This window comes from Sus scrofa, chromosome 12, assembly GCF_000003025.6.
Source record: "Sus scrofa isolate TJ Tabasco breed Duroc chromosome 12, Sscrofa11.1, whole genome shotgun sequence".
NCBI lineage: Eukaryota > Metazoa > Chordata > Mammalia > Artiodactyla > Suidae > Sus > Sus scrofa.
Genome location: NC_010454.4, coordinates 31,614,268 through 31,638,560, shown reverse-complemented (window position 1 = coordinate 31,638,560; position 24,293 = coordinate 31,614,268). Strand labels below are relative to the sequence as shown.

The following is a 24,293-nucleotide window of genomic DNA, read 5'->3' as shown; positions in this document are numbered from 1 at the left end:
GGTCAATGTGAAAGCAATCCCTCCTTGCCCCCCATGGCTGCTCCCCCTGCCACAAAGGGAAAACCTTCGTAGGAGTACTAAGGTATGTAAGCCTTCCTTTCATGGTACCACCTGATGAGTTTTGCAAGCTTCTTTCAGTAACTTGCAGCAATAAATTCCTGAATCCTAGCAAAGCTAATACCTGCAGTAATGTGACACCCAGAATAAGGGTGAATGACTGCGACCAGTTCTTACCCTCCCCCAGGGTTCCAAGGGGCATTTGGCACTGGAGGAGGTCACATGGGTTGGGGCCAAGGCCCAGAGAGAGCAAGGTCCAAGGTCAGTGATCTGCCCTATCCCTGCCTATTACCCTCCAACATTTGCCCAGCAAAAAGACAGGAAGTGTGAGATAGAAAGCATGTTCAGGCACCTTCTGCCTGCCCTTCACAAGCTGGTACTGTTCCCTTATTTATAAAGCACTCCCAGCTTGCTATACATATCATAATAATACATAACAAAGTGAAAAGCATGATCATAATAGCTGGTACCAGAATTCTCCATAGAGAGGAGGCTGTCCTTTGGAAAATACCTGGATAAGTAAGCTTGGGGCAAGATTTGTTGATTGTCCTTCAGAAAGGAAGCTGGGAAGCTGGAGGAAGGGGAGAGAGAGGCTAGGCCAGTTGGCTAGAGAGAAGCTGGGAGGGGCTAAGAGAGTGCAAGACTCCACAGGCTCATTAACAACAGTGAGACCTCCTGTTGTGATGGAAATTATGTTACTAAGCCCCAATTCCATCCCCTTAGTCAGTAAACCCACCATACTCAACAGTGTTCCCAGGAGTGTGGTTTCTAACTTGATTTGGAAGAGGGGCTGACTTAGGATGTATCAGAACCTGCACAGAGGGGCCAGGGAGTGAGGAGGTGGCCTGAGAACAAGACCCTGGGAAATTGGAGAAGCTGTGTGTTCGGGAGGGGATGAGGAAGGGGTACCACCACAGGCCATGGATCTGGTGGTTTGTGACCAGCTTTTAAGGGACAGAGGAGTCTTGGGGAATCAGCCTAACAGCCAATTTACGAGCTCTTCTCACTGGAATTCTAGGGTGCCTTCAATTCCTAGCCTCAGCTGTCTACCTGTGCAAGTGAGTTAGGAAAGGTGTGAAAAGGGGACCACCTCAGGTGAGAAGGGAGTTGGGAAAAGGAGTGGGGCAGAAGAGCAGAAGGTAGGAATGTTGAGAGAGGCACTGTCCCGGACTAGAAAAACCAGCTTCCCCTGCTTTGTTAGCAGATTGGGGCGGGGGCGGGGGACAGTATATTGACTGGGGCTCATATAGCACCTGTACCCTTCTCTGTCTTCCAGGCACAGATGCCACCTGGCTCCTGCAGTACCCCCACCTGGCAAAGACCCTCTCAGGCCAGTCCCATCCTCTTCTTGAGAGTCTTGTGTTTGATGCCACCTCCTCCCAGCAGGTCCCTCCTGGCATGTTAGCACTGAGGGTAGGAACACTGTCAGTAGCGGCTCACCTTAGAATCCCCAGGCCCTGACAAAGGACTGGCCAGACACCCGCAATTGAAACATATTTGTTAAGTGAATGGATGGGCGTTTGAAAGACACCACGGTGATTAAAGGGATAATCAGCCAGGAATCAGTATGCTCCACCTTCAGCCTCCCAGGAGGCGCCTGCTAGCCCAAAGGAATGGCTCCCAAGAGGAAGTTAAGGCAGCAGAAGGGAGGGCCATTTCACTGAGTTTGCCCATCCAGTGCTGGAGACCACACACATCTCCCACCCACCCCTTTTCAGCCTTCCTGCCAGAGGAGACACATGCTACGGCTCTGCTTCTTGCTTCGCCCATGCTCATGGTCTGGGGCCTGGGGCTTCACTCACAACTGAATGTCCCTGCCCGCTTCCCCCACTGGCATGTGAAAAGGCCAGGCCCAGCCATGGTGCCGGTAATAGGCATAACTCCAGCATGGACAGTTTTCATGTGGCCTCTTTGCTTCCAGGATTACCTGGGTCATTAAGTAAGCTTGCTCTGTGCTTTAAGTCGGCAAGTCTGGAGATCCTGTGCAGGTCTGGCTAGAAGTTCTATATATTACTCAGCAGCAACCCTTCAAACTTGCCTCCAGTCACAAGGAAACCCATGCTGAATGGGCTCCCTGGTTCAGTTTACGAGGCAGTTCTAAAATGCACACAGAATTGAGTGGCTAAGGACACAAGGTAAGAAAAGCATCCGTTGAAAGAAGATACTTAACTGCCAGGACCTAATCCCCATGGGCCCTTCTTATCCCATCTTAGTCTAACCATCAATTTCCTGATTAGCTTCAATTTTTCTCATGTTTTTATTCATTTTCCTATTTTGATTCTCAGGGTGACAGCTATTGGTTTGTCACCCAAAGGCCCCTCTCATAGCTCTTGTCAGCACTAACATGATGCAGTGACCTTTCTGGAAGCTAGCTGACCTGGAGCCAGGGTAAGCCCTACTCTAAACAGTGGTGCTCACCTTCCCTCTTCTGCATCTCTATTTCCTGGGCAAAATGACCATGGTGATCTAATGAATCTCTGAGGTCCCTTTTGATGTGGATATTTTATGATTTTGCATCTTAGGTATGTGGATGCAGCAGTGACTTAAATCTGCCAGGTAGGAGTTTCCATCAGGGCTCAGCGGAAATGAATCTGACTAGCAGCCATGAGGATGCAGATTTGATCCCTGGCCTCGATCAGTGGGCTTAGGATCTGACGTTGCCATGAGCTGTGGTATAGGTCTCAATACTGCTTGGATCTAATGTTGCTGTGGCTGTGGCGTAGGCCAGCAGCTACAGCTGCAATTTGACCCCTAGCCTGGGAACCTCCATACGCCACAGGTACGGCCCTAAAAAGACAAAAAAATAATAATAATAAATCTGCTGAGTACTTTTCCCACCAGTGCTCTTTGTAGATATGAAAAACAGAGGTAACTGGTCTAAATCAGTTCCAGGACAAAGTCCCAAACTCCCATTTTCCCAACAGGAGTATCTCTTCATGTAAACCACGTTCAGGTTTGAGAAATGGGGGTCACAAGTTAGAAACAATTTAATTATGTCTGCTTCCGATGCCTTAAATGCATATAATTGTATCTCTCATCCAAATGATTGGAAAGCAGCATAAACACAAAACATTCTAAGCGATGGCTCATCAAAAATGGTTCTATTTCAGTATTAGCAGGCATGGCATAATTTTAGAAAGAATTCTTCCTAAGGTATCATTAAATGTGTCAGATTAATTTTGTGTTAAGTTATATTTGGTTTCCTAAGGTAAATCTATTTTCCTATATCATGTGTCCCTTCAACACAACAGAGAAAAACCAACCCAATATTAACCTTTTGTTGAGATACTCAAGTGACCATGACTTGAGACACAGAGTGAACATTACTTATACGTAGTATCAGGAGACCCGCTGGCTTTCTTAAAGAATCCCACCCTGGCACCCAAGGTTGGCACTGTGGACAGAGGTCCTATCTCTGGCTCTTACTTTCTGAGGCCTACAGAGAAATGGCAGCAGTTCATTAGCTTTCAATTCTCAATGGGAAGGTGACTCTTGGAGGACTATGAGATCCAGATACCCTTCCCAAATAATCTTCTTTCTCTCTCCAACCCTGAAAGATCCTGGCTTGATTTTATTAGGCTCTCGTGGGTTTCCTTGCAGAGAGTAGTGGGCTGGCTTCCTTCATAGGCAGCAAAGCACTCCATTTTGTTGCTTTTCCTCATTTCCGTGCATTACCAAGATACGAAAGGCCCAAGATACGAAAGGCATACTTCAGAAGACACCCAGAGAGGAAGCAACCTGCCTAGTCACACGCCAAGAAATGGGATCAGAAATCACAAGTCCTGGAATTCCCACTGTGGTGCAACAGGATTGGCTGCATCTCTGCAGCGTTGCGACGTGGGTTCGATCCCCGGCCTGGCACGATGGGTTAAGGATCCAGTGTTGCCACACCTGTGGCACAGGCTGCCGCTGTGGCTGGGATCTGATTCTGACCAGGGAGCTCCACATGCCACGGGGGGGGGGGGGAAGGGGGCAAAAAAGAAAAAGGAAAAGAAATCGCAAGTCTTTGTTCACTAGCTTCTGTGATTTTCCTGGGGTCCCCCTTTTAACCTGCCTCTCTATCCCACTCTCCAGTTGCCCACAGCCTCATTACCAGTTCCAATTTACCTTCAGATCATCTGGGATGAAGACTTTGCGAGCTTTCTTAATCATGGGCTGTGGCTTCAGTTCTTCCTCAGAGAACTTGCGTTTGCGAGGGTCAAACATTTCCTGCCCGGGGATGCTGGAGAGGGCAAGGTCAGCTGGGTCTGGCTCATAGCCCACCGGGACCTGGATGGTGTCAGGATCAATGGGGCTCGGAGTATTGCGGTTGGCTGGCAACAGCTGGCCTGAAACGACACAGGAGTTTTAATTCATAAACACTCCATCCAGACCCAGGAGAGACCTCCTTGAGGATGCACTGGGATGAGTGGCAAGAGTTTTTAACTCACTTACATGCGGCCTTCATGAAATTTAACTTGTTCGTCCTCACCCATGTTCCTGAGACACAGCAGGCTGAATGGCTTTACTCAGACCAGGGGAAACAAGGACCCACATACACGTGTTCACAAACCAATTTAAAGAATATATGCAGAGTTCCCACTGTGGCACAGTGGGTTAAAAATCCGACTGTAGTGGCTCAAGTCGCTGTGGAGGCATGGGCTCAAATGCCCAGCCAATGAAGTGGGTTAAAGGATCTGGCATTGCTACGGCTGTGGCACAGGTCACAGCTGCAGCTCAGATTCAATCCTTGACCCAGGAATTTCCTTATGCTGTGGGTACAGCCATAAAAATTTTTTAAAAATGCATTCCTTCCTTCCTATAACATATTCACAAAACACCAACTATGTCCTAGATACTCTGCTTTTTACTTTTCAGGTACTTTCCAGATAAGTTGGGGAATCAGACCAAAACTGAAATACAGTGAAGGGATGGAAGCAAACTATATATGCTTCCAGAGTGTGGGGAATAGGATATAACAGGAAGGAGGGTAGGGGACATGTCCTAGAAAAGATGCTTCAAGAGATGTGGTCAGAGAGGTAAGCAGTCCTTGAATGTCACTGAGGGGAACATTCTGAGCACTGAAGTGACGAGCAGAGCTTAAGTGTGGAAAGAAGATTCAGGCAGTGTGGGGAGTAAATAAAGGGGGCAGGCCTGGAGATGGGGGCCGAGCTGTCCTGCTAAACCACATGTGCATACAAGAAATATTGTGCAAAAGAGAAAATACATGATGGAGACATCCACCTTCCACTTGAGGGTTCTGCAGAGCAAACCACGGAAACATGCACTGCAAAGCAAACCACTGCAAAGCAAACCACTGCAACATGTCCAGGTGGACTGCATGGCAGAATGTGTCTTACTGGTGAAGAGACCACAGTGCTTACACGCAGAGCTCTGAATCTTAACTTGTAGTTCCATCTGAATTTTAGAGTCACTCCTTTCACGCTCAAAGGATAAGCGAGAAGATTCGGCTCAGCTGGGTTCGGCCCACATCCTCCTCTTCCTCATGCCATGTGGGGTTCCAGGAGGTGCCCTTAGAACCTACCCCTGCTGAAGGGTGAGGCCATTGGCTTGCTTTCTGGCTAAGCTGTGAAACCATGCTCCGGAAGGGCCTAGTGGGGAGCTTGCAGAATGAATGTTCTGGGTGACCTTTTTGTTCCCACTCTGCTTTGAGCTCTCTTTGTATCCTGCCTGCCAAAGAGGAAGAGATGGGCCCCAAGGCTTTGGCAGAGGATGGGGATTTCTCATTAGCCAAGCCCAGTTCAGCTCCAGCTTCTGGAGGCTGCTGAGTTCTGTACTGGATGGTGTCAAGCTAGATTTGATCTTGGGCCTCTTGACATTGCCTCAGAAAATGAACCATATAAGAGTCAAATGAGGATTTTATTTCCCTTTAGAAACTCTCTTTGAACTTAATAATAAAGCTACTCCATGGCCTCTCACTCCCCACCTGTTCCTTCGTCCCCACCCTAAACACACTCACAGGCATATACACCCTCTCCTACCCTCTGGAAGCATCACTTAATTAATGTTTCCTGAACCTAATTGCTTAAAGTTACTTTGAGTTCCTCCTCAGTACTTCAGTATTCTGTTAATTATGTTGTATTTAAATGTTCTCCTTTATTGCTTTATAAATGTTAAGCTTTATACACACACACACACACACACACACACACACACCTCCTCTCCCAGACCACATGGTCCTTCATATTTTCTCTATTTTATTCCCACCCCTCTCCTTATGGTGGTGCCTATTTCAGAGCTCTGTTTCTACAAAGAATACTCCTCACTTAATGGTGGCCCTCTGAGATGCTGGGTACTGACATTCATTCTTGGACATTCTAACAGTAACACTGCACAGTTAGAACCTTTATCTGCATTCTTTCTCTCCAACCCTCTCTCCCAATGGAAGTAGGTCAGCCCTACCTGCGGATGGAGATAAACCTAACCAGACCACAGATGAGTCAGTGGCTTCCTCAGCATAAAGAAGCAACCAGCAAAGGACCTGAGAAACACAGCCACATCTCCTTTCTGTCAAGGTACCCTTGCACCATCCTGTTTGTCTATATTTTCTGTTGCATTAACTCTGCTGGACTCATCTCCACCCCCCCTTATTCCTAAATGTCAACAGTATCACTGAGTAACAGGGAGGTAGATCTTCATTATTTTGTCCTACCTCCTGTGGATCTGCAAAATTTTGAGAATTTTTAGATTAAGAATGCATCATTGCATTAATTTTTTTAAATTAGCAAAGATGTTCATTGCAAAATTTCAACAAATGCGAAATGTGTTTCCCCTGCTCCCAATCCATCTTGCTGCTCTTCCCAGAAGACACCACCCTTAACTGCTTGGTACAAACCTCTCAATTCTTGGTCTTCACACATAAATGATTTAGCCCAAATAGGATTATACTAACACATAGATCTTAAATTACTTTTTCAATATACCAGTATATCCTATGCAACTACCCATGTTAGTACAAACAGAACTACTCTGATCTTTTCAAAGAGTAAGTAGTATTCTATAGTTTGGATATATAATGCTTTACCTAATCATTCCCCAAAATGGATTTTTAGGTATGTAAGTACACTTATAGAAGAGATTTCTAGAAATGAAACTGCTTATGCAAAAGACATGTACATTTTATATTCCTAAATGCATCATAGCTAGTTATACTTGCATTAACATTTATGAGAGTGCATTTTTGCACAATTAAATATTCATTTATTTGTTAAATTTAATTAATTTATTTTGGGGCCATGTCTGCAGCCTATGCAAGTTCCCAGGACAGGGATCAAATCTGTACCACAGCAGCTACCTAGGCCAAGCAACAATGCCAGATTCACTACCAGCTGCACCAGAAGGGAACTCTGAATTTTTAAAATGTTGCCAATCCAATATACACAACTGTTACTATTATTTAATTTACATTTCCCTTGGTACTAGTGAGACTGAACATCTCACATGTCTCCTGGGTATTTATTTCTTCTCCAGTATACTGCCCTCTTTATATCATTTGCTCCTTTTTAAATGGATTTTGTTGTCTTACTCATTTGTTAGAACTGTTTATATAGACTATTGATATAATTTGTTCATCTGTTTTATTTGTAGAAAATATTTTCTCCCAGACTGTTTATTTTCTACCTTTGCTTATAGAGTTCTGCACTATTAGTAAGATCTTACCCCATAATACAGTAATAATATCTTGAAATTCTCTCCTTTATGGCTTCTAATTTCATACCTTCTCTATCCCCAAATAATACTAAATGTACACACATATACATACATACATATATGTATACATATTACCCTATACTTTTCTCTAATACAACTATAATTTATATTTTTAGGATTTTGAGTCACCTAAGATTTATTTTTGCATATAGTACAAGAGGCTTTATATATTTTCCAAATATCTTCATATAACAGTATTAGTAAGGTTTGATATTTGATAAGGCAAGTTCTACCCTCTTTATTGTTCTTTTCGGAAACCTTTCTTCAGTATTTTTATATCTTCTAGATGGATTTCAGAATACATTAAGTTATATTAAAAGTTATTAAGGGGATTTTTGAATGAAGATTGCATGAAAACCACAGGTTTATTTTGGGACAACTGGTACCTTTAAAATATTCAATGTAGAATGGCTCAGTGGTTAATGAATCTGACTAGGAACCATAACGTTGGGGGTTCGTCTTGGCTCAGTGGTTAACGAATCTGACTAGGAACCATGACGCTGGGGGTTCAAACCCTGGCCTTGCTCAGGTGTTGCCATGAGCTGTGGTGTAGGTTGCAGACACAGCTCAGATCCCATGTTGCTGTGACTTTGGCATAGGCCAGTGGCTAAGTTCCGATTAAACCCCTAGCCTGGGAACCTCCATATGCCGCATGAGTGGCCCTAGAAAAGGCAAAAAGACAAAAAAAGACCAAAAAAAAAAATTCAATATACCCATAGTATACTTCTCATTTTAATTTTTTGGACTTTTTCTTATATCTGTCAGTTAAGTTTTATAGTTTTCTTCACTTTACCCTTTCGCATTTTTTTTGCCAAGTTTATCCCTTGTGTTCTAATAGTTGTTGTTAGTGTGAATTTCCTGTTATACTAATTGGTGATTGCTGACATAGAAGATGTTACTCATTTTATTCCTTTTTGCGTTTTATGGGCACACCTGCAGTATACGGAAGTTCCCAGGCTAGGGGTCGAATCAGAGCTATAGCTGCTGGCTTACACCACAGCAACACAGGATCCGAGCCACGTGTGCGACCTACACCACAGGTCACAGCAACGCCAGATTCTAAACACACTGAGCAAGGCCAGGGATTGAACCTGTAACCTCATGGCTCCTAGTTGGATTCGTTTCCGCTGCACCAACAACGGGAACTCCATGTTACTCATTTTAAAAGCTGGGTTTATGTACAGCCTCTTTACTCCCTAATTAATTCTAATAGTTCTAACTTCTCTGAATTTTCTAGATAAATAATCTTTTCTGCCTCTAGAGATATGTGGCCAGCAGCTGCAGCTCCCATTTGACCCCTAGCAGGGAACTTCCATATGCCGAGGGCATGCCCATAAAAAGATAAAACCTCCCTGCATTAGCTCTGCAAGACCATGAGTAAAAGGGATGAGACTAGAGATCCCTGCTTGTCCCAGACTTTAATGAAACAAGTTTTTAAAGCTTCACATCCTTAAGGTTTGTTCCAGAATCCTTGTAGGTGAGAGTTTGACAAGCTAAGATAGTTCCAACCCTTCCAGCCCTATTGCACTGAGACCCCCCCTTTTTTTTAAACCAGAAATTATGTATTAAACTTCCTCAAATGCCTCCTTAGCATCTGTTAGGATGATCATGTGGGTTTTTTTTTTTTTCCCTCCTGTGTTTGTTAACTCTGAGCTTGGTATTTCTCCAAGGCTTTCTCTGAAAGATCTGGGGTGAATAAGATCAATTCTATAGTGTAGATTCTGCAGGTGGCTGGAACATTGTATTCTTCCATGAAAGCATCTTAATGAAAGTCACTTCCAGAAGGGCCAAGGAGGATTTCTGGTGGAAAGGGTGGAACAAAGGGCTTAAATCTGGAAGGAGATGAGAAGTGACCTTCAAACTCAAAATTGCCCTCCCTTTTGTCACAGAGTAGCCTGAACCTCCAGATAGCGTAACTGAAGATAGGATGTTTCTTATTCTTAGATACTTAGCAAGAATTTAGCACATGTTCGATAAGCTGACTGTCTAGAAGTCATCAAAGAATGGGGACAGCCACAGTTCAGCATCCCAACCTCAAGTTGATGGTTTATTTCCGGCTACATCAAAGCAAAAAATTGTAGCTACATTTATGACTTAACCCTCAAAACTAATTACGGCACTAATTCCTGATGTGCGCCCCATTCAGGATGTTAAACACAGCTGTGCTGTCAGGACAGAGCTCATACCCTAGTGTCCACCACTGACCAGCATTAGCCCGCAGATGAACATGATTTTCTATAAAGAATGCTGAGAAAACATTCAGGTTTTGATCAAAGGGTTGTCTATTAGAACTGATAGGTGAAATAATTCTTTGCGATCCAAAGCATAGTCCATGATCCTCCTCTTCTCCCCATCGCCGGTCTGTGGTTAGTTTGCTTAACAACCTGCTTGACCCCAGAGAGTCATAATTTGGGTTTGAAATAGCATCTCGGACTCTATTTGCATCCACTGCTTTCAGAAGAAAACCACCATCAGGGCTCACTTCACTGGAAAATGCCCTGCTTCTGAGGATCCTTACATTACAGGGAGCCAGTGAGCTTAGGAGACTGCAGTAGCACTCAAGCATTAATAAAGAGTGGCCATAGTAGATTAAGTGAAGGCTTCACTAGTACATCCCAAGGACACAGAATTCCTGGACTATGAGGCTGGTTAGCTGGTCGCTAGTCCGATGGCAGGAACCTGCTGTCCTGTCCGACAAGAGTTCTGCAAAGGCAGCAATGTCCCTCCCTCGCCTCACGTCCTGTTCTATGTGTCTCTGCAGTGCCGGGCGGAGGATATTCCCCCACCCTTTGAATCTGGGCTGGCCTTATGATGTGCACCAGCCAACAGAATGTGGCAGAAGTGACAAGAGTGTGAGTTCTGAGGCTGTGCCCATAGAGGCTCTGCGTGTTCCTGCTGCATCTCTGAAGCACTTCTGACACCACCAAAAATATGCTTGGTCGAGCCTCCTGGGGGTTAAAGGACATGTGGAACAGACCAGCCTGGTCAGCCCAAGTCCCCTGTTCCCAAGATGTGTGAGTCCAGCCACGATCAGCAAAGCCCTAGACCAACCTATGGCAATTTCAAACGAGTGAACAATAAACCCTCATTCATGTGTGCTACTGAGTATTTGTGATTGTCGGGTCAACCTGTGATGGCAATAGATGACTGACCTACAAGCTGAGCTACGCTATGCGAGGAGATGCTTGCACAAGAACATTAACATTATAGCAAGATTTTAAAATGTACAGGGTAGTGGTTAAGCTGTGAAGTGAGTCAGACCTGGGTTTGAATTCTGATTCCCTCAGCCATGTTATAAATATGGTGTTTGTGAATAAAGGACTGGCAAGAAATACTCACCATTTCCTAATAAGGTCTGCTGTAAGAATAGCAACTACTGGTGACTCCCCCCCCCCCTTTTTCAAATCTATCGCTTTGAGTTTCAATTTCTTCCACAGCTAATGGAAATTACCATGTTTGCTCCATAGGGTTGAGAAATGAATGAGACAAGGTATCTATAAAGTGCTTAACACAATGCGTAGTACCTGGAATGTAAGCATGATCTCCATATAAACACAAATATAAAATATAGATACCATGATTCCAGATATTTTTTAAAAAACTGAACAAAGAGCCCATGCCTCCTTGTCTGAGCCAGCATGATTCTCTGCTAAACTATGTCATATCCTTCTAACTACTCTCTGTCTCGTGTCCCTACAATGCATTGTCCACACAGCTACTGGGAAGCACGCTAAAAGCACATACCTCTGTGGGCAACCCCACCTCAAACCCTCCAAAGGCTTTCCACTGCCACAGGTGATACCACTCAAGGCTCCCCCTCACCCCGCATGGCCAGCCTCACCCCCTTTCTTCTGCTCCTCAGATGCCCCAAGAGGACCCCCCCAGGCCTGTGTCCTTAGTGTTCTCTCCACCTAAACATTTTCCCCCTGCGTTCTGCCTGCCTGGTCCTTCTGCACCCTTTAGACACCAGTTCAAATGCCACCTCCTCTAACCGTCTGACTTTCCTCTGGTTCAGCCCACCGCCTCTCAAACCACCCTATTTCATTTTCTTTGCAAAATTCATCTTCACCCCAAATGATCTTTTGTATTTGTTTGACACAATCTCCCTCCTCTTGCATGTAAGCTCCAAGGGACAGGGACCTTGTCTTCCCCACCTTCGAGAAGAGCCTGCATGGAAGAAGTGTTCAGTACTAACTACTGAGTAACCGGAAATCAACACCCCTGGTTCCGAAAAACGACCGTCTGGGACAACAGGGACTGCTTTTTTTTTTCAACTGATTATATTTTGCAAATTGTCTATAATGAGCATCTTTTACTTCAAATACAGACATAAAACATTATTTTAAAAATGGACTTTGCTTCACCTTGTGCATCTATAACTTTCAAGAGGCTGTGTTAAATGCTGCCAGGAGAAGGCCATTCAAGCCCCTAGAAAGGGGAAGAGGTGAAGAAAGAAAAGTCTTAGCCAAAGATTAAATTAGAAAGTGTCCTTCTCAACCCCAGCAGCTGGGAATCTGCCATAACCCTGATTCTTTTCAAGTGTCCTGAGCCTCGTTGAGCCATGGCTGATACAATAACTTCAAGGGAAAGATAAATCTCTCTCTCCTCCCCTTCTCTCTCTCTTTCTCTCTCTCTCTCTCTCTCTCTCACACACACACACACACACACACACACACACACACACACACACATCCTTTGTGACAAATCCAGACAAGGTACCCAGTAAGTGCTGCCCATGATTGCAGGATAAGTACACTGAAAGGTCTGCTATAAAGATGGCTTTGATCAAAGCAGCTCTTTTCCAACAACTTCCCCCCACACAGCAATAGGCTGTCAATGCAAATAGGGGTAAAGCACAATGCTGAGAAGCCAGCCCAATTCATTATGCAGAAACATTAGGAAGGGGTCTGTTACCATTTACTGAGATGACAAAAGAAATGGAGTCCCGTGAGCTGTTAGACTAGCCTCCCCAGTCCACTGAGTAACTGCTATTGTACGTGCTGAGCAGCCAGGAGGAGCTCCCGCCATCTCCCAGGCACTGCTCCTGTGTCACCTCACTCAATCCTCACAATAGCTATGTGAAGGTAGAGTCATGAGACCCCCCCCCATTTTCTAGATGTGGCAATAAAGGAATGGAAAAACACCATTTAACACAAGCTCAGAAATGCAAAATAATTTGCCCAAGGTTGCCCAACTAGTAGATGAAACAATATCACCTCCCAACTCTTCTGACTCTTTAAAACCCAAGTTCTTAAATTGTTTCGTCAAAGGAAAGCAAGGGACTCTGCTTCCTGATAGAGTCCAGTGTCAGGATCTGGGTCTCCTGGCCTCATGTACAATACCCATGGACCCATCAGCCTGCCCAATTTATGGATGAGGAAATGGAGGGTCAGAGGTGAAATCACCTGTACAAACTCACGCAGCCAGAAAGCTGGGGGAAAGCCAGTGGAGCATAGTGTCCCAGGGCCACTGCCCTTTCTACTCTGCTCCACTGTCCCCTCAAAGGGCAGCAGAGAAAGAAAGGGGGACTCCCTCCAGCTCCCTCCCCTCTGGTCTACCATGTTCCTGGGCAGCAGCTGGTTCCCCAAGAAGGCCTCCTGTCATGGACAAGAGCCCCAAGAATACCCAGGAAGGCAGCCACCCCATTCCCTTTCCCTCCCTCCCTCCTCTCCCCTCCCTCCCCTCCTTCACGATGTCAGTCCTCTTGAATGGTGAGCTTGTGCCAAGGGCACGCCTTCAATGACAAAGCAACTAATGACCCACAGAGCTAGGGGCCCTGTCAACACTGCATCTCACTCAGGCATCTTTAAAAGAGCTTCCAGACAGCCGGAGACCACACCTCATTTACACTGTTATGGGATGTGGCTGCAAAGGTCACGTCAGGGGGAGGCATGTTTTACTTCTACCCCCCTAAAGTGTTCGAATGCCAATTCCTACTGGGTCTGTGTTAGGGCAGAGACAGTTGGAACGCTGTTCCAGGCTTCTGGCCTTTGTCCCCCACTGTGACCTGTCCAGGGAGATGGCATGGTTCAGCAGAAAGCACAGACAGACTTGGACCCCCTGTGCCTTTGCCCCTGAACAGCTGTGTGGCCGGGGGCCAGTCACTCCACCACCCAGAGTCCTGCTCCCTCATCTGTCTGCTAGGGCTGTCTGGGATGGGCAGTACAGGGGGAGGCCCCTCGGAGACATGGAGTCCATGCGTCCCTCCCCAGGTCCCCCCCTCCACCTCCCCCGAGCTGTAGTCCAAGCAAAGCCTGTTGGATGTCGCCAAGTGTGACCCCATGTCCAGGACAAGCATGTTGCCCTGGGATCGTGCATCAGTACCCAAAATGGCCCTGACTTGACTTGGCAGCTCCTGACTTGGCAGGGCTGGACTGGATTAGCAAGGCCTCTCATTCCAAGGGTATTTATCATCGGGCGTCTTTGCCAGTGGAGTCAGCAAGAAACCTGCCTCCTTGAACCGACTAAGAGGTGACAGCAGAGGGGCTCAGAACCACGCCTGTTAGCATCAGTGACACAAGTCCAGGACAGGGGTCAGGGTACATGTGGGCTGCTTGCCCCTCCACCTCTTCTCCTGGGGCCAGAGCCTCTCCCCACTGGTGTTACAGCACCTTAGGGTGCAGAGAAGTAATGGGGTGGCCAGAAATGCACTCACAGTGCCAGAGATCAAGGCCTGTGTGAACTGCATCTCAGATCTTGCAACACTGACCACCCTGCCCCCCACAAAGGTGCATAGGGAGGGTCATGAATGGGAAACAAGAGGCACTGTCCTACCCCCACACACTCATGTCTCTGCCCCCAGTGCATCCCAAAGTCATGGAACACGGAGAAGAGCAGGCCCCCTGGTTTCCTTTGCACTTGTAGCAAATGGGTAAAGGCCTGGGAAATAGAAGGTTAATGCCCACCAACCATGCACTGGCCAGTGTTCAAATCTTGGCTTCAGCCATTCCTTCTGAAAGAGTTCCATCCCTCCCAAGGCCACCACAGTGACAGCAGCTGTAATCAAGAACGGCCACATCAAGCCTTTCTGCAACTACACAGGCTCGAGAACGAGCAATGAGAGACATATGGAGAGGATCAAGTGGGACCTAGAGTCCCATGGGTGTTCACCTCGCCCCTCCTCAGAGCCCCCCCACATGCACAGTGATGCTGTCAGCTTTCCACAGAGGAACAGGTGAGAGGGGCTCCTGCCTGCATTTACATGCTGCACCTGGACCTGGTTTAGGTGCACGATGCATGAGTATCTACAGCCTCGCCCTGCCTCCCGACTGCCCTGCCAAGTATACAGGTCCACTGGGTACCTTCTACCTATGGAGAAATTGGGCCACTAAGCAATTTACTGGGCTCCTCCTAGGATGGGGCTACCTTCTTACCCAGAAGAGGAACAAGCTCTCTATATACCTGCAGCCTATTTTCAGAGGCTCTTTCCATTTTTAATGACAACACACACCACTGGAATCAGCACCACTGAGGTCCCTGGAGTCTCTTTAATTGTCTGAGTTGGTGAAAATGTGCAGGCCTAGTCGTTTGAAACATGCAGTTTTCAAAGTGCTGCCACGGCGAGTTATTAAACTGACTCTTCTCCTTTGGGCCATGTGAGTTTTCTGTTTGGATTTGGAGGCGAGAGTGAAGCAAGGGACAAGGGAGGGGCGAGGCTTGATGATGCCCACTGTGAACCCCGGAACCCACTGCAAACAAATGGCTCCCCCTTTCCTGAGTGACACCCTTCCTCCTCTCCCAACCCCCAACCAATCCAAACAAACATAGGAAGAAAAACAGGATTGTTTTAAAGCCTGAGTTTCCGGATGAACATGAATAGGATTCAGGTGTGTCGGTGGTTCTGCGGCTTCTCAAGGAGATCCACAAAAATCTTTCCTGTGCAAGTTTCCAAGCTGAGCACCTAAAGGTAAACAAGCTTTTCCAAAGCCTCCTGCCTTGGCACCTAGCCAGTGCTCTCCGAAATCCTCTCGCCCCAAAGTTCACAGAAAGTCCTGCACTGGGCAGTGTGTGGCTGGTCACTGCCTCCTGCTCACTGTCGTCCCAAAGCTAACATGTTTAAGCCAAACTCATCCTTCAAGCTCCCAGGGACACCAGCCCCTCCTCCAGGTCTGCTCACGCCTGTGAACCATCTTGCCTCTTTTCTGTAAGGCTCTGAACTTTAGCCACACCCCCCTCATGCAGAAGGGAGAAATGAGCCATGGATCGGAATCCACAGACCCTGCCAGGAGCTGTTGGGGGAGGGCCTCCCTAGGCTTGGGTTTGACCACCTGTTATATGATGAGACGAGAGTCTGGACTGACAGCAAAAGTTCATTCTAGCTCTCGCAAGAAAGCACCCTTTAGTTCAGTGGAGGTTTTCCGTTGTGGCTCAGATCCTGGCCACAGGCCAGGGGCAGGCCACTCCTTTGAGGACTTGGACAAATTCAACACCTTCCTAACTGGTCTCTGCCTCCTGAAATCCTGTTTGAACACAGCTACCAGGTTCCTTTTCCTAGAACATCACCATGATCAAAGGTAGCCAGGGGCCTCCCACTGCCTCCCAATCTGAGCTCTCCGTCTGGAAGTCAAGGACTTCCTCATGCAGGCACTGCTGCTCCCACCAGCACTCTCTGCTCCAGCCACGCCGGTCAGCCTTGTCTCCTGGACATTGTTGCCTCTCATCCTCTCTACCTGTTCTACCACCACTCAAGGCCTAGGTGGTCTCCCTCCTGCTGACTATCCCAATGTTGGCGACAATGCCCAACTTCTCTCACATTGAATATCTATATGATGCTGCACTTCAGCGTATGCCGCCTAGAAGTTTTCTCAGGTGAAGTGACTTTGTAGCATTTAAGCCATTATCCATCCTCCAACTAGACTGGAAATCTTTTCAGGAAAAAGGCTTGCAAATGCCTTGCACAGAATGATGAACAAAGACCTGTTGATTAAAACATTCATTTTTTAATAGAAATTTATTGAGACCTGTTGATTAAAACATTCATTTTTTTTAATAGACATTTATTGAGACCTACTATGGACTAGGCTCTGAAAATATATAAGAAACCCCAGCCCCTGGGAGACGTGTCTGGAGGTAGAAACACATAAGCACCAGGTTTGGGGCACTAGTGCCAAGTGCTGCAGGAGAGCACTGCCCAGGGAACCCAAGGGTAGACTGCAAAGCCGGTCACTAATCCAGATCCTTGGAGGAAGTACAGGGAGGAAAGTCTTCTCAGAGAAAGGTGGCATCTTGAGAGATTCTCGGAATCAGCCATAAAAGTAAAGAGATAAGAGGTGATCAAGGCAGAGAAAACAGAAACTGAAGTCACGAAGGTGGGAGAGAACTCACGGGCCAGTTAGGGAATCGAAAGCAGTTGGTGTCGTTGGAGCTCAGAGGGCAAGGAGCAGGTGGAAGAGTTGAGACCCGACAAAGAGGGGCCCTCTGGGCGCAGACCTCCTTATCCTCAATGGACAGGTGAGTGGAGGATGTGGGGGGAGGAGAGCAGGAAATGGCAAGCATTCCCTCACATCAGTGGAAGAAGAGCAGATAGGTTCAAAAGTTGTGAACTGGGGGGATGGGGGCGGTGCTATGAGTCTATGCCAAGTCAGTAAGGGGAGAAAGAGGGTAAATATGGACCTTCGGGTTTCTGGCTCAAACAGCCAGAAAGGTGGTAAAAATTCACCGAAACAGGCAACATGGTGGAAAAGACAGCCTCTGACAGGGATCCATTGAGTCCGAGGCACCTCTGAACTCCAGATGAAGATGCTGGTGGACACAGCTATCAGCTTTACACACGAGTCCAGGCTTCAGAAAAGTAATCCAGCCTAACTAGAAGTACAGACTGCCCCCCTGGAGAGAATACAGAGCAAGAAGAGAACCACAGAAAAGGCCTTGGGGGACCAGTGACATTTTAGGGACAGGTAGATGAAGAGGACTCTGTGCATGATACTTCAGAGAGACCAGAAAGGCAGGAGGTAGGCTGGTTCTTGGACAAGCTGCTGAGATGGGACTGACGGCAGGAGGGTTCTCCTAGCTCCATTATCCACCCCTCCTGGGAAGTCACTGTGCCTCCCAATCAGGGAACTGCATCACCTGCATTGAACAAACTGGCACCAATGTGACCAGACAGCTTGGGTAACTTGCTCAAGGTCAAACAGCTCATAGGTTGGAAGAGACTGCATTCAAGCCAGGGCTGCTCTAAAGCCCGAACCTTCTTCCTGCACTTCCACCTGTGCATGCCCACCCACAAAATCAGTGCTGAAGGCTAGCAGCCAATGATTCCCATCATGCAGCCCTCACCTGGCCCTACCTGTGGCAGGAATCCTGGGGTGCTCCTCCGGACACGGGTGTCTTCCCTGCATTCTCCGTGGGAGGACTCGGAGGGGTGCTGAGTGACTCAGCCTAGCAGAGATGGCCCCTCTGCACCTGCTGCATCAACAGAATCAAGTCCCCGTGACATCTTTTCATTTGTTCACTCTTGGTCTGCAGAGTGTATGTTATGGGTGGGGGGTGGGGGTGGGGGCGGGGGTGGGGGGAGGATGATGAAAAATACCTGTAGATACCCCTCTAACCTACAACAGAGATTTCCATACCACAAGCTGTGTATACAACGCTGAACACAGACACTCTTTCTCCATGTTGGTTAATGATAATTCTGAAAGATTACTAAGTAAGTGTTGCTAGGCAATAGGAGCTGAGGTGGGGACTGGGGGTATGCTAAGTCAGGGATGTAGATTCTTGGGGAGGGGGGGAAATCAACTTAATTCCAAGGAGTGAGCTGGTAACTAAACAAAAGGGATTTCGTGTCCCCCAGCGTCTCCTGTGGGGTGAGATGAGCACTGCCAGCCTCTACAGCAGCCCCTTGGGCACTCAGCTTCATGAAAGTATTCGCTGCACAGGTCTTGTTATTGCCTGACGGGCATATACCTTTGTGATGAGGTTTCACGTGAAAAATGACATCATAAAGAAGTGACAGCTTGATCTTGGTCATCTGGGCAGAGGAAAAGGGGAGACTATAGAGCAACATACATCGTTTACAGCCATCTAGAATCTGAATCAACATTCCACGAGCATGCATCATGCCTCTGATTTTTACATCCAGGAGCAAGCCAAGACGTGAGAAAAGGCACACACTCAGGTTTTCTCAACTACATTCAAGTCCCACCCAAGGGAAAAGCTGACAAACAGCCACTGAATTTTTTAGTAATTAAAAAACAAAACAAAACAAAACGGAGGGGCTTACTAAATCCAGTTCCTATCACCACCTTGTTGATGGGGGACAAAGGGAGATGCATGCACATTTTCAAACGTATTTATAAGCCTGCAGTAAGTCAGCTCATAGTCATGCAGCTCCCTAACATACGCTAGAATAATATTCTAAACCAGACAATTTCTTAGAAATGTGTTGTTTCAGAAAAACTGGAATTTTCCAGCTTGCACTAAGATTAGCCAAGCTAAACCCATCTGGCTCCTGCCTAATGTAGAGAGCTCTGTATGGGACAAAAATCTGCCTTTCTCTTCCACAGGCACGAGGTGAGATCCGTGTGCCTCTCAGGTAAACAGAAACTAGATGCTAAGCCATTCTCAACATTTGCATGGGTCCTCGGGGGTGTGGTATGTGTTCTCCTTCAGTGTGGCCCTGGGCCCACCAAGACCACTCACGAGAAGGGAAGACCCAGCATAGACTGAGACCCAGGGTGTCCTGGCACCTCTGAGACCTTCTGCCATTCCAGCATGCCCACCCCCATGCCCCAACCAGCTCAGATTTCCTCATACAAACTCCTTAACAAAAGGCGGTTCTTACCTAATCACTAGAGTGAGATAAAGAGACCAGCTGAAATGATCTGTGGGCAACTGAGAGATGGGAGGGGCAGGGGTCAGGTTCCTCAAAGAGGAGAAGACAGATGTGCTGTGAGGTGAAGACAGTGGCCTTGAGGTTGGAGGGAGGTGTGGGGAGTGAAGCCTGGATATGGCTTCCTGATGCCACAGAGCAAGAGACACTGTGTCCTCTGCCAAACAGTTCAGTGGACAGTGACACGGAAGAGGATGGCAAGGCATGTCCTCAAGGGGAAGAATGAAAGCCCTGAAGGTGGGTGACTTTCTTCCGAAACAGGCTGTGAAGGAGGAATCACTCCCCAAGACGGAGAAGGCTTAGAACGGGTTTCCGAAAAGAAAGGTCCATTTTCTCACTCTCCATCCATTGAAGCTAACTAACCTAGAGACAGAAGGAGTTCCTGCTGTGGCTCAGCAGTTAACGAACCCGACTAGGATCCATGAGGATGCAGGTTTGATTCCTGGCCTTGCTCCGTGGGTTAAGGATCCAATGTTGCCGTGAGCTGTGGTGTAGATCAGATCGCATATGCAGCTCAGGATTCTGTGGTGCTGTGGCTGTGGTTACAGCTCTGATTTGACCCTGAGCCTGGGAACCTCCATAGGCCACAAGTGTGGCCCTTAAAAAAAAAAAAAAAAAGCTAGAGACAGGACACACTGCTACCTCGCAAAGCTGGCCAGCTGTGTACCAGCTGGCTTTTCATACTGAAATCAGAGAATGAGATTTTGTCTTTAATATCCATCAACTCTACCTCTTCTACTGGAATCTGGGCCACACCAAAAGGAATTAAACAGTTATTTCTTAAGAGTCTTTAAAGGTAAAATGGATTATAACCAAATCATTATAGGATAGTGAGGAAAGTATCAAACTACCTAAGTGTTAACATCTCTGACTCTTGCAATTTTAATCCTACTCAATATTAACAAATACGGATTTAATGTTTACATCACGCTAAATAAACATCTCTAGTTTAACAAGGAAATGGGTGGCTCTATTCCCCAGCTGGCCACAGTAAGGGCAGTCTTGTTTGGATCTGAAAGGGTGTGACTCAGACATCATCACCTAGGAGCAGGGCTCCAAATTTTACCCCCTCTAAGGCCATAGCTCCCAATCCTGGTTATGGACCAGATACACCTGTGCTTCTTTTCAAACATATCAATGCTAAGCACCCTCTTACCTCGATCAGAAGCTCTGAAAATGGGACCTGGGCTCTGTATTTTTGTTTGTTTTATTTTATTTATTTACTTATTTTAATGAAAGTGGAAATAGCTTTCTCATATACGTTTGGTGGGACTATAAACTAGTATGACTCTTTCAGAATTCACATACTTACATACATCTAGGGGTTTAAACTTTAGATTATGCTGAATGTATGGAGAATTGCAACCAAGGATAAAAACAAGCTAAAGATACTTGTTAAATAAATGATGGCATATCCAGAGGACAGGATTCCAGGTGGCTGGTAGATCTGTATGTACTAATATGGAAAGACAGTCAAAAGCTATTAAGTAATAAAGCAAGTTGCATAGTCTTATGTATACATGCACTATGTATAATATAGATACTACATATACTATTCTGTTTAGTAGTGCATATACATATATTTTCATACTTCTGTACACAATCTCTAACTATACAAATATATTTATACATGCATATGCTTATAAACACAGAGAAAATCTGGAAGAGTATGCAAGGAAGTGCTGACTGTTAAATCTGGGAGTGGGATATAGGAATGCAAGCTATTATAGTTATTTCATTTTACAATGGTCATATACTACTTTTGTAATCACGTATTTTTAAATAACTTGTTTTCAAAAAGCTCCAGTGGTGATTCGCATGTGAGGCCAAGGTTGAGAGCCAATGGTCTAGAGGAAATAGCCCCTGTGGAGATAAGCAGTTGCTTACACTAAAGCAAGGAAACCCACCACCCACACATATTCACACCATGTCATACCTCGGAGTTGCCAGAAGGTGGCGCCGCAGAGGCAATCACCTAGCTCTTCCGCCAAAACGACAAAACCAATTTTTCATTAACTCTTTTCGCTACTCTAATGACTATTTTATTTATGCTTAAAGCATTCTTTGCTGCTCCTTCCCTAAAGGGAGGTATACACACATTTATGCCATATGCGTTTTTCAAAGCAACGCTCAGATCATTCAATACATTCAAATACAACACTGGGGAGACGTTTTCCTGAAAGGTGTTGGTGCTGCTTGTTCAGACCGCCCCCTCCTCCTCCACATAGTTTCCCTGTCGTCTTGGCTCTAATTTATTCATCTCCTTGTCTTTTTCCAGGGTCAATTCCACAAAGGCAGGCAGCAGTCAGAATCTGTCTGTACCACGCGGCTCAGAACAGGCAGTGTGGGGCAGGGGGCAGCCCAGGGCAGGTACCACAAATTTTCCTGCCCTCCCACTAACACTAACTTTCTGGAAGTAGGTGTGTTGCCACAGCAACTGTCAAATCACATTAGTTATGCCGCCTCTAAGCTCCCAACTTTTTTAAACATACCTCGTCTGAGACACGTGGCTCGGCTGCCCTGGCATTGCAGAGCCTAGGTCCCTCACCAGGCAGGATAGTCTCCTCTGTGTAGAAGGGAGCTCATTACCCCTCCATGGATTAACCACCATGTTATGTTCTTTTTATTTTCCCCTGACACACCCTTTTTTATTCCAGTCCCATGTCCCTTAACACTATGATCTGAATTAATTCTTGAGCATATTTAATGGAATTTAACTTAGTATCAGTCAAAAAAAACTCAATGAGTCACATAAATGTATCCTTCTTACTGAATAATTTTTGCTCATTCTTCAAGACACAATTGGAGGAAGTTCCCTGGTGGCCTAGCAGTTAAGGATTAGGCATTGCCACTGCTGTAGTGCAGGTTTGATCCCTGGCCCAGGAACTTCTGCATGCCATGGGCACAGCCAAAAAAAAAAAAAAAAAAAAAAAAGCACAATTTGAGGATCATCTCTGATCTTCCGTCTGCATCTCATTCCGAGCTGGCTGACCACTCTGGCTTTCCTGGTTTCATCCTCTACATCCCCTATTACATTTCATTCACAATGACTTATCTCCTTGCAAATGATAAACTTCTCAAGTTCAAGGGACGAAACCTTCCTTGTCTTTGAATTCCCAACACCTAGTTTGGCGTCTGGTAAAGAGCTGGGCCTCAGTAAATGTCAGATAAGGAAAAGGATAAATGCATCCAAACAAGCGTCCAACTGCTGTGTTTCTCCATGAATTTTTACTATGTTATTAGATAACAGGGATAATGACATGATGACCAGGTATTAGGCTTGAAAGTAAGCTCCAAAGAATACATAACACAAATCCTTTTGAAGAAGGAGAACACAGAAAGTTCACTCCTGAGACTTTCATCCTCTTTTTCAGATCCAAGAAGAGCATGGAGAGAGAGCCTTCTCCATATGGAGAAGCAATGAAGCCCCGAAGAAGGAAGCCGTCACATTCCTGGAGTCCGCACCAGGCAGCCTGACATCTGGTCCACACTCCAGGAAAAGAGGCCACATCCTCACATGGAGATCTATTTTTGCATCCGAACTGCTGATGTTTCACTTGTACAACTTGCCTCACACACAGGAAGAGGAAGGGAACTAATATTTACCAAGTGCTGGTGGCATGCCCCATGCTGCTTCACACACACAGCCCCCAAGACTGCATGTTCCCCATGGTTTGGATCTGCAAGGAGCTCTCAGCAAGCACTTCTCTGAAAAGCACGTGAAGGTGAAGACTCCCTCCCTCCCTCCAGCTGATGGCAAGGTGAGAGCCGCTGCCCAGCACACCCACCTGGGCTTCTCAGGGCAGCTAAAGGCAAGGGGGCGGGGAACCAAGATTCTGCAGACTGATGGGTCTCTCTATTGCACTGGGGCAGATCAGTAAAGCATGGGCGCCAGGAGGATGATTCCTGCTGTCTCTGCCTTGCATGGATTGTGGGGCTGGCACTGAGGCAGTGCTTGGTCCTAATACCCTCTAGACTGTCCCTGACTCTTCCTAGATGGCTGTGTTTATCCTTTCAATGTTTCCCTTTTAAGATCATACTAGAAGGCACTGCAGATTTGAGAGTCATACAAAAGCACAGAAGCCATTTTTAAATTAAATCCTTCATGATTTAAAAGTCAAGCCTGTGTTCCGAAAACCAGCCTCCCTGGGCCCCAGCTACAGGCATGCATTTGACCTGATCTTGGGGCTCCTTTCATCTGTGTCCCTTGCACATCCAGGTTCCGATACACCTACATCCCTGTACTGACTGACACGGGTTTTCCAAGGTCCCAGGAGTTTGCCACCTTCATGAGGGAAAGTGCCTCCTACAGAGAAGCAGTGAAGCCAGCAGCTTGGCACACAGAGGCTGGCACGAAGGCGGGAGGTTGTACCTGCCAGCCCCTGTCTCCTAACTGGGCTCCTATCAGCATTTTACTCAGATCTCTGGGCCTTGGTGTTCTCATCTGTGAAAGGGTCACAATAATAGCACCTACCCAGTACGAATAATAGCAGTACCCAGAGGTTGTCCTGAGTTTAAACGAGGTAACACATGCAAACCTCCTAGCTTAGTGCCCAGGCTACAGGAAGCACTAGAAAAGGGTTAGGTGTCTCTGCATGGTTTCTTTTCTCTCCATCCGAGGGGAACTCTGTGTTCAGAGAAAAACTGCTGTACACTGTTGACTGCCTGACTCTCAGGATCTCACCAGGCAGATGGCACA

The 24,293-nt window shown here is 46.5% G+C and overlaps 1 protein-coding gene and 1 long non-coding RNA gene across 5 annotated transcripts in view; one reads left to right on the top strand and one right to left on the bottom strand.

Annotated features, from left to right (window-relative positions):
- HLF (HLF, PAR bZIP transcription factor) overlaps positions 1–24,293 on the bottom strand; it is a 54,259-nt gene that overhangs the window by 5,035 nt on the left and 24,931 nt on the right. For all 4 annotated transcript variants that reach the window (XM_021067249.1, XM_021067250.1, XM_021067251.1 and 1 more), the window contains exon 3: positions 4,165–4,385. In XM_021067249.1, the coding sequence (XP_020922908.1) occupies positions 4,165–4,385 (221 nt within the window). The remainder of the gene's footprint in view (positions 1–4,164; positions 4,386–24,293) is intronic.
- Positions 15,454–23,715, top strand: LOC110256029. The gene is made up of 2 exons (XR_002337187.1): positions 15,454–17,217; positions 22,969–23,715. It is a non-coding gene; the product is annotated as an uncharacterized LOC110256029 (long non-coding RNA).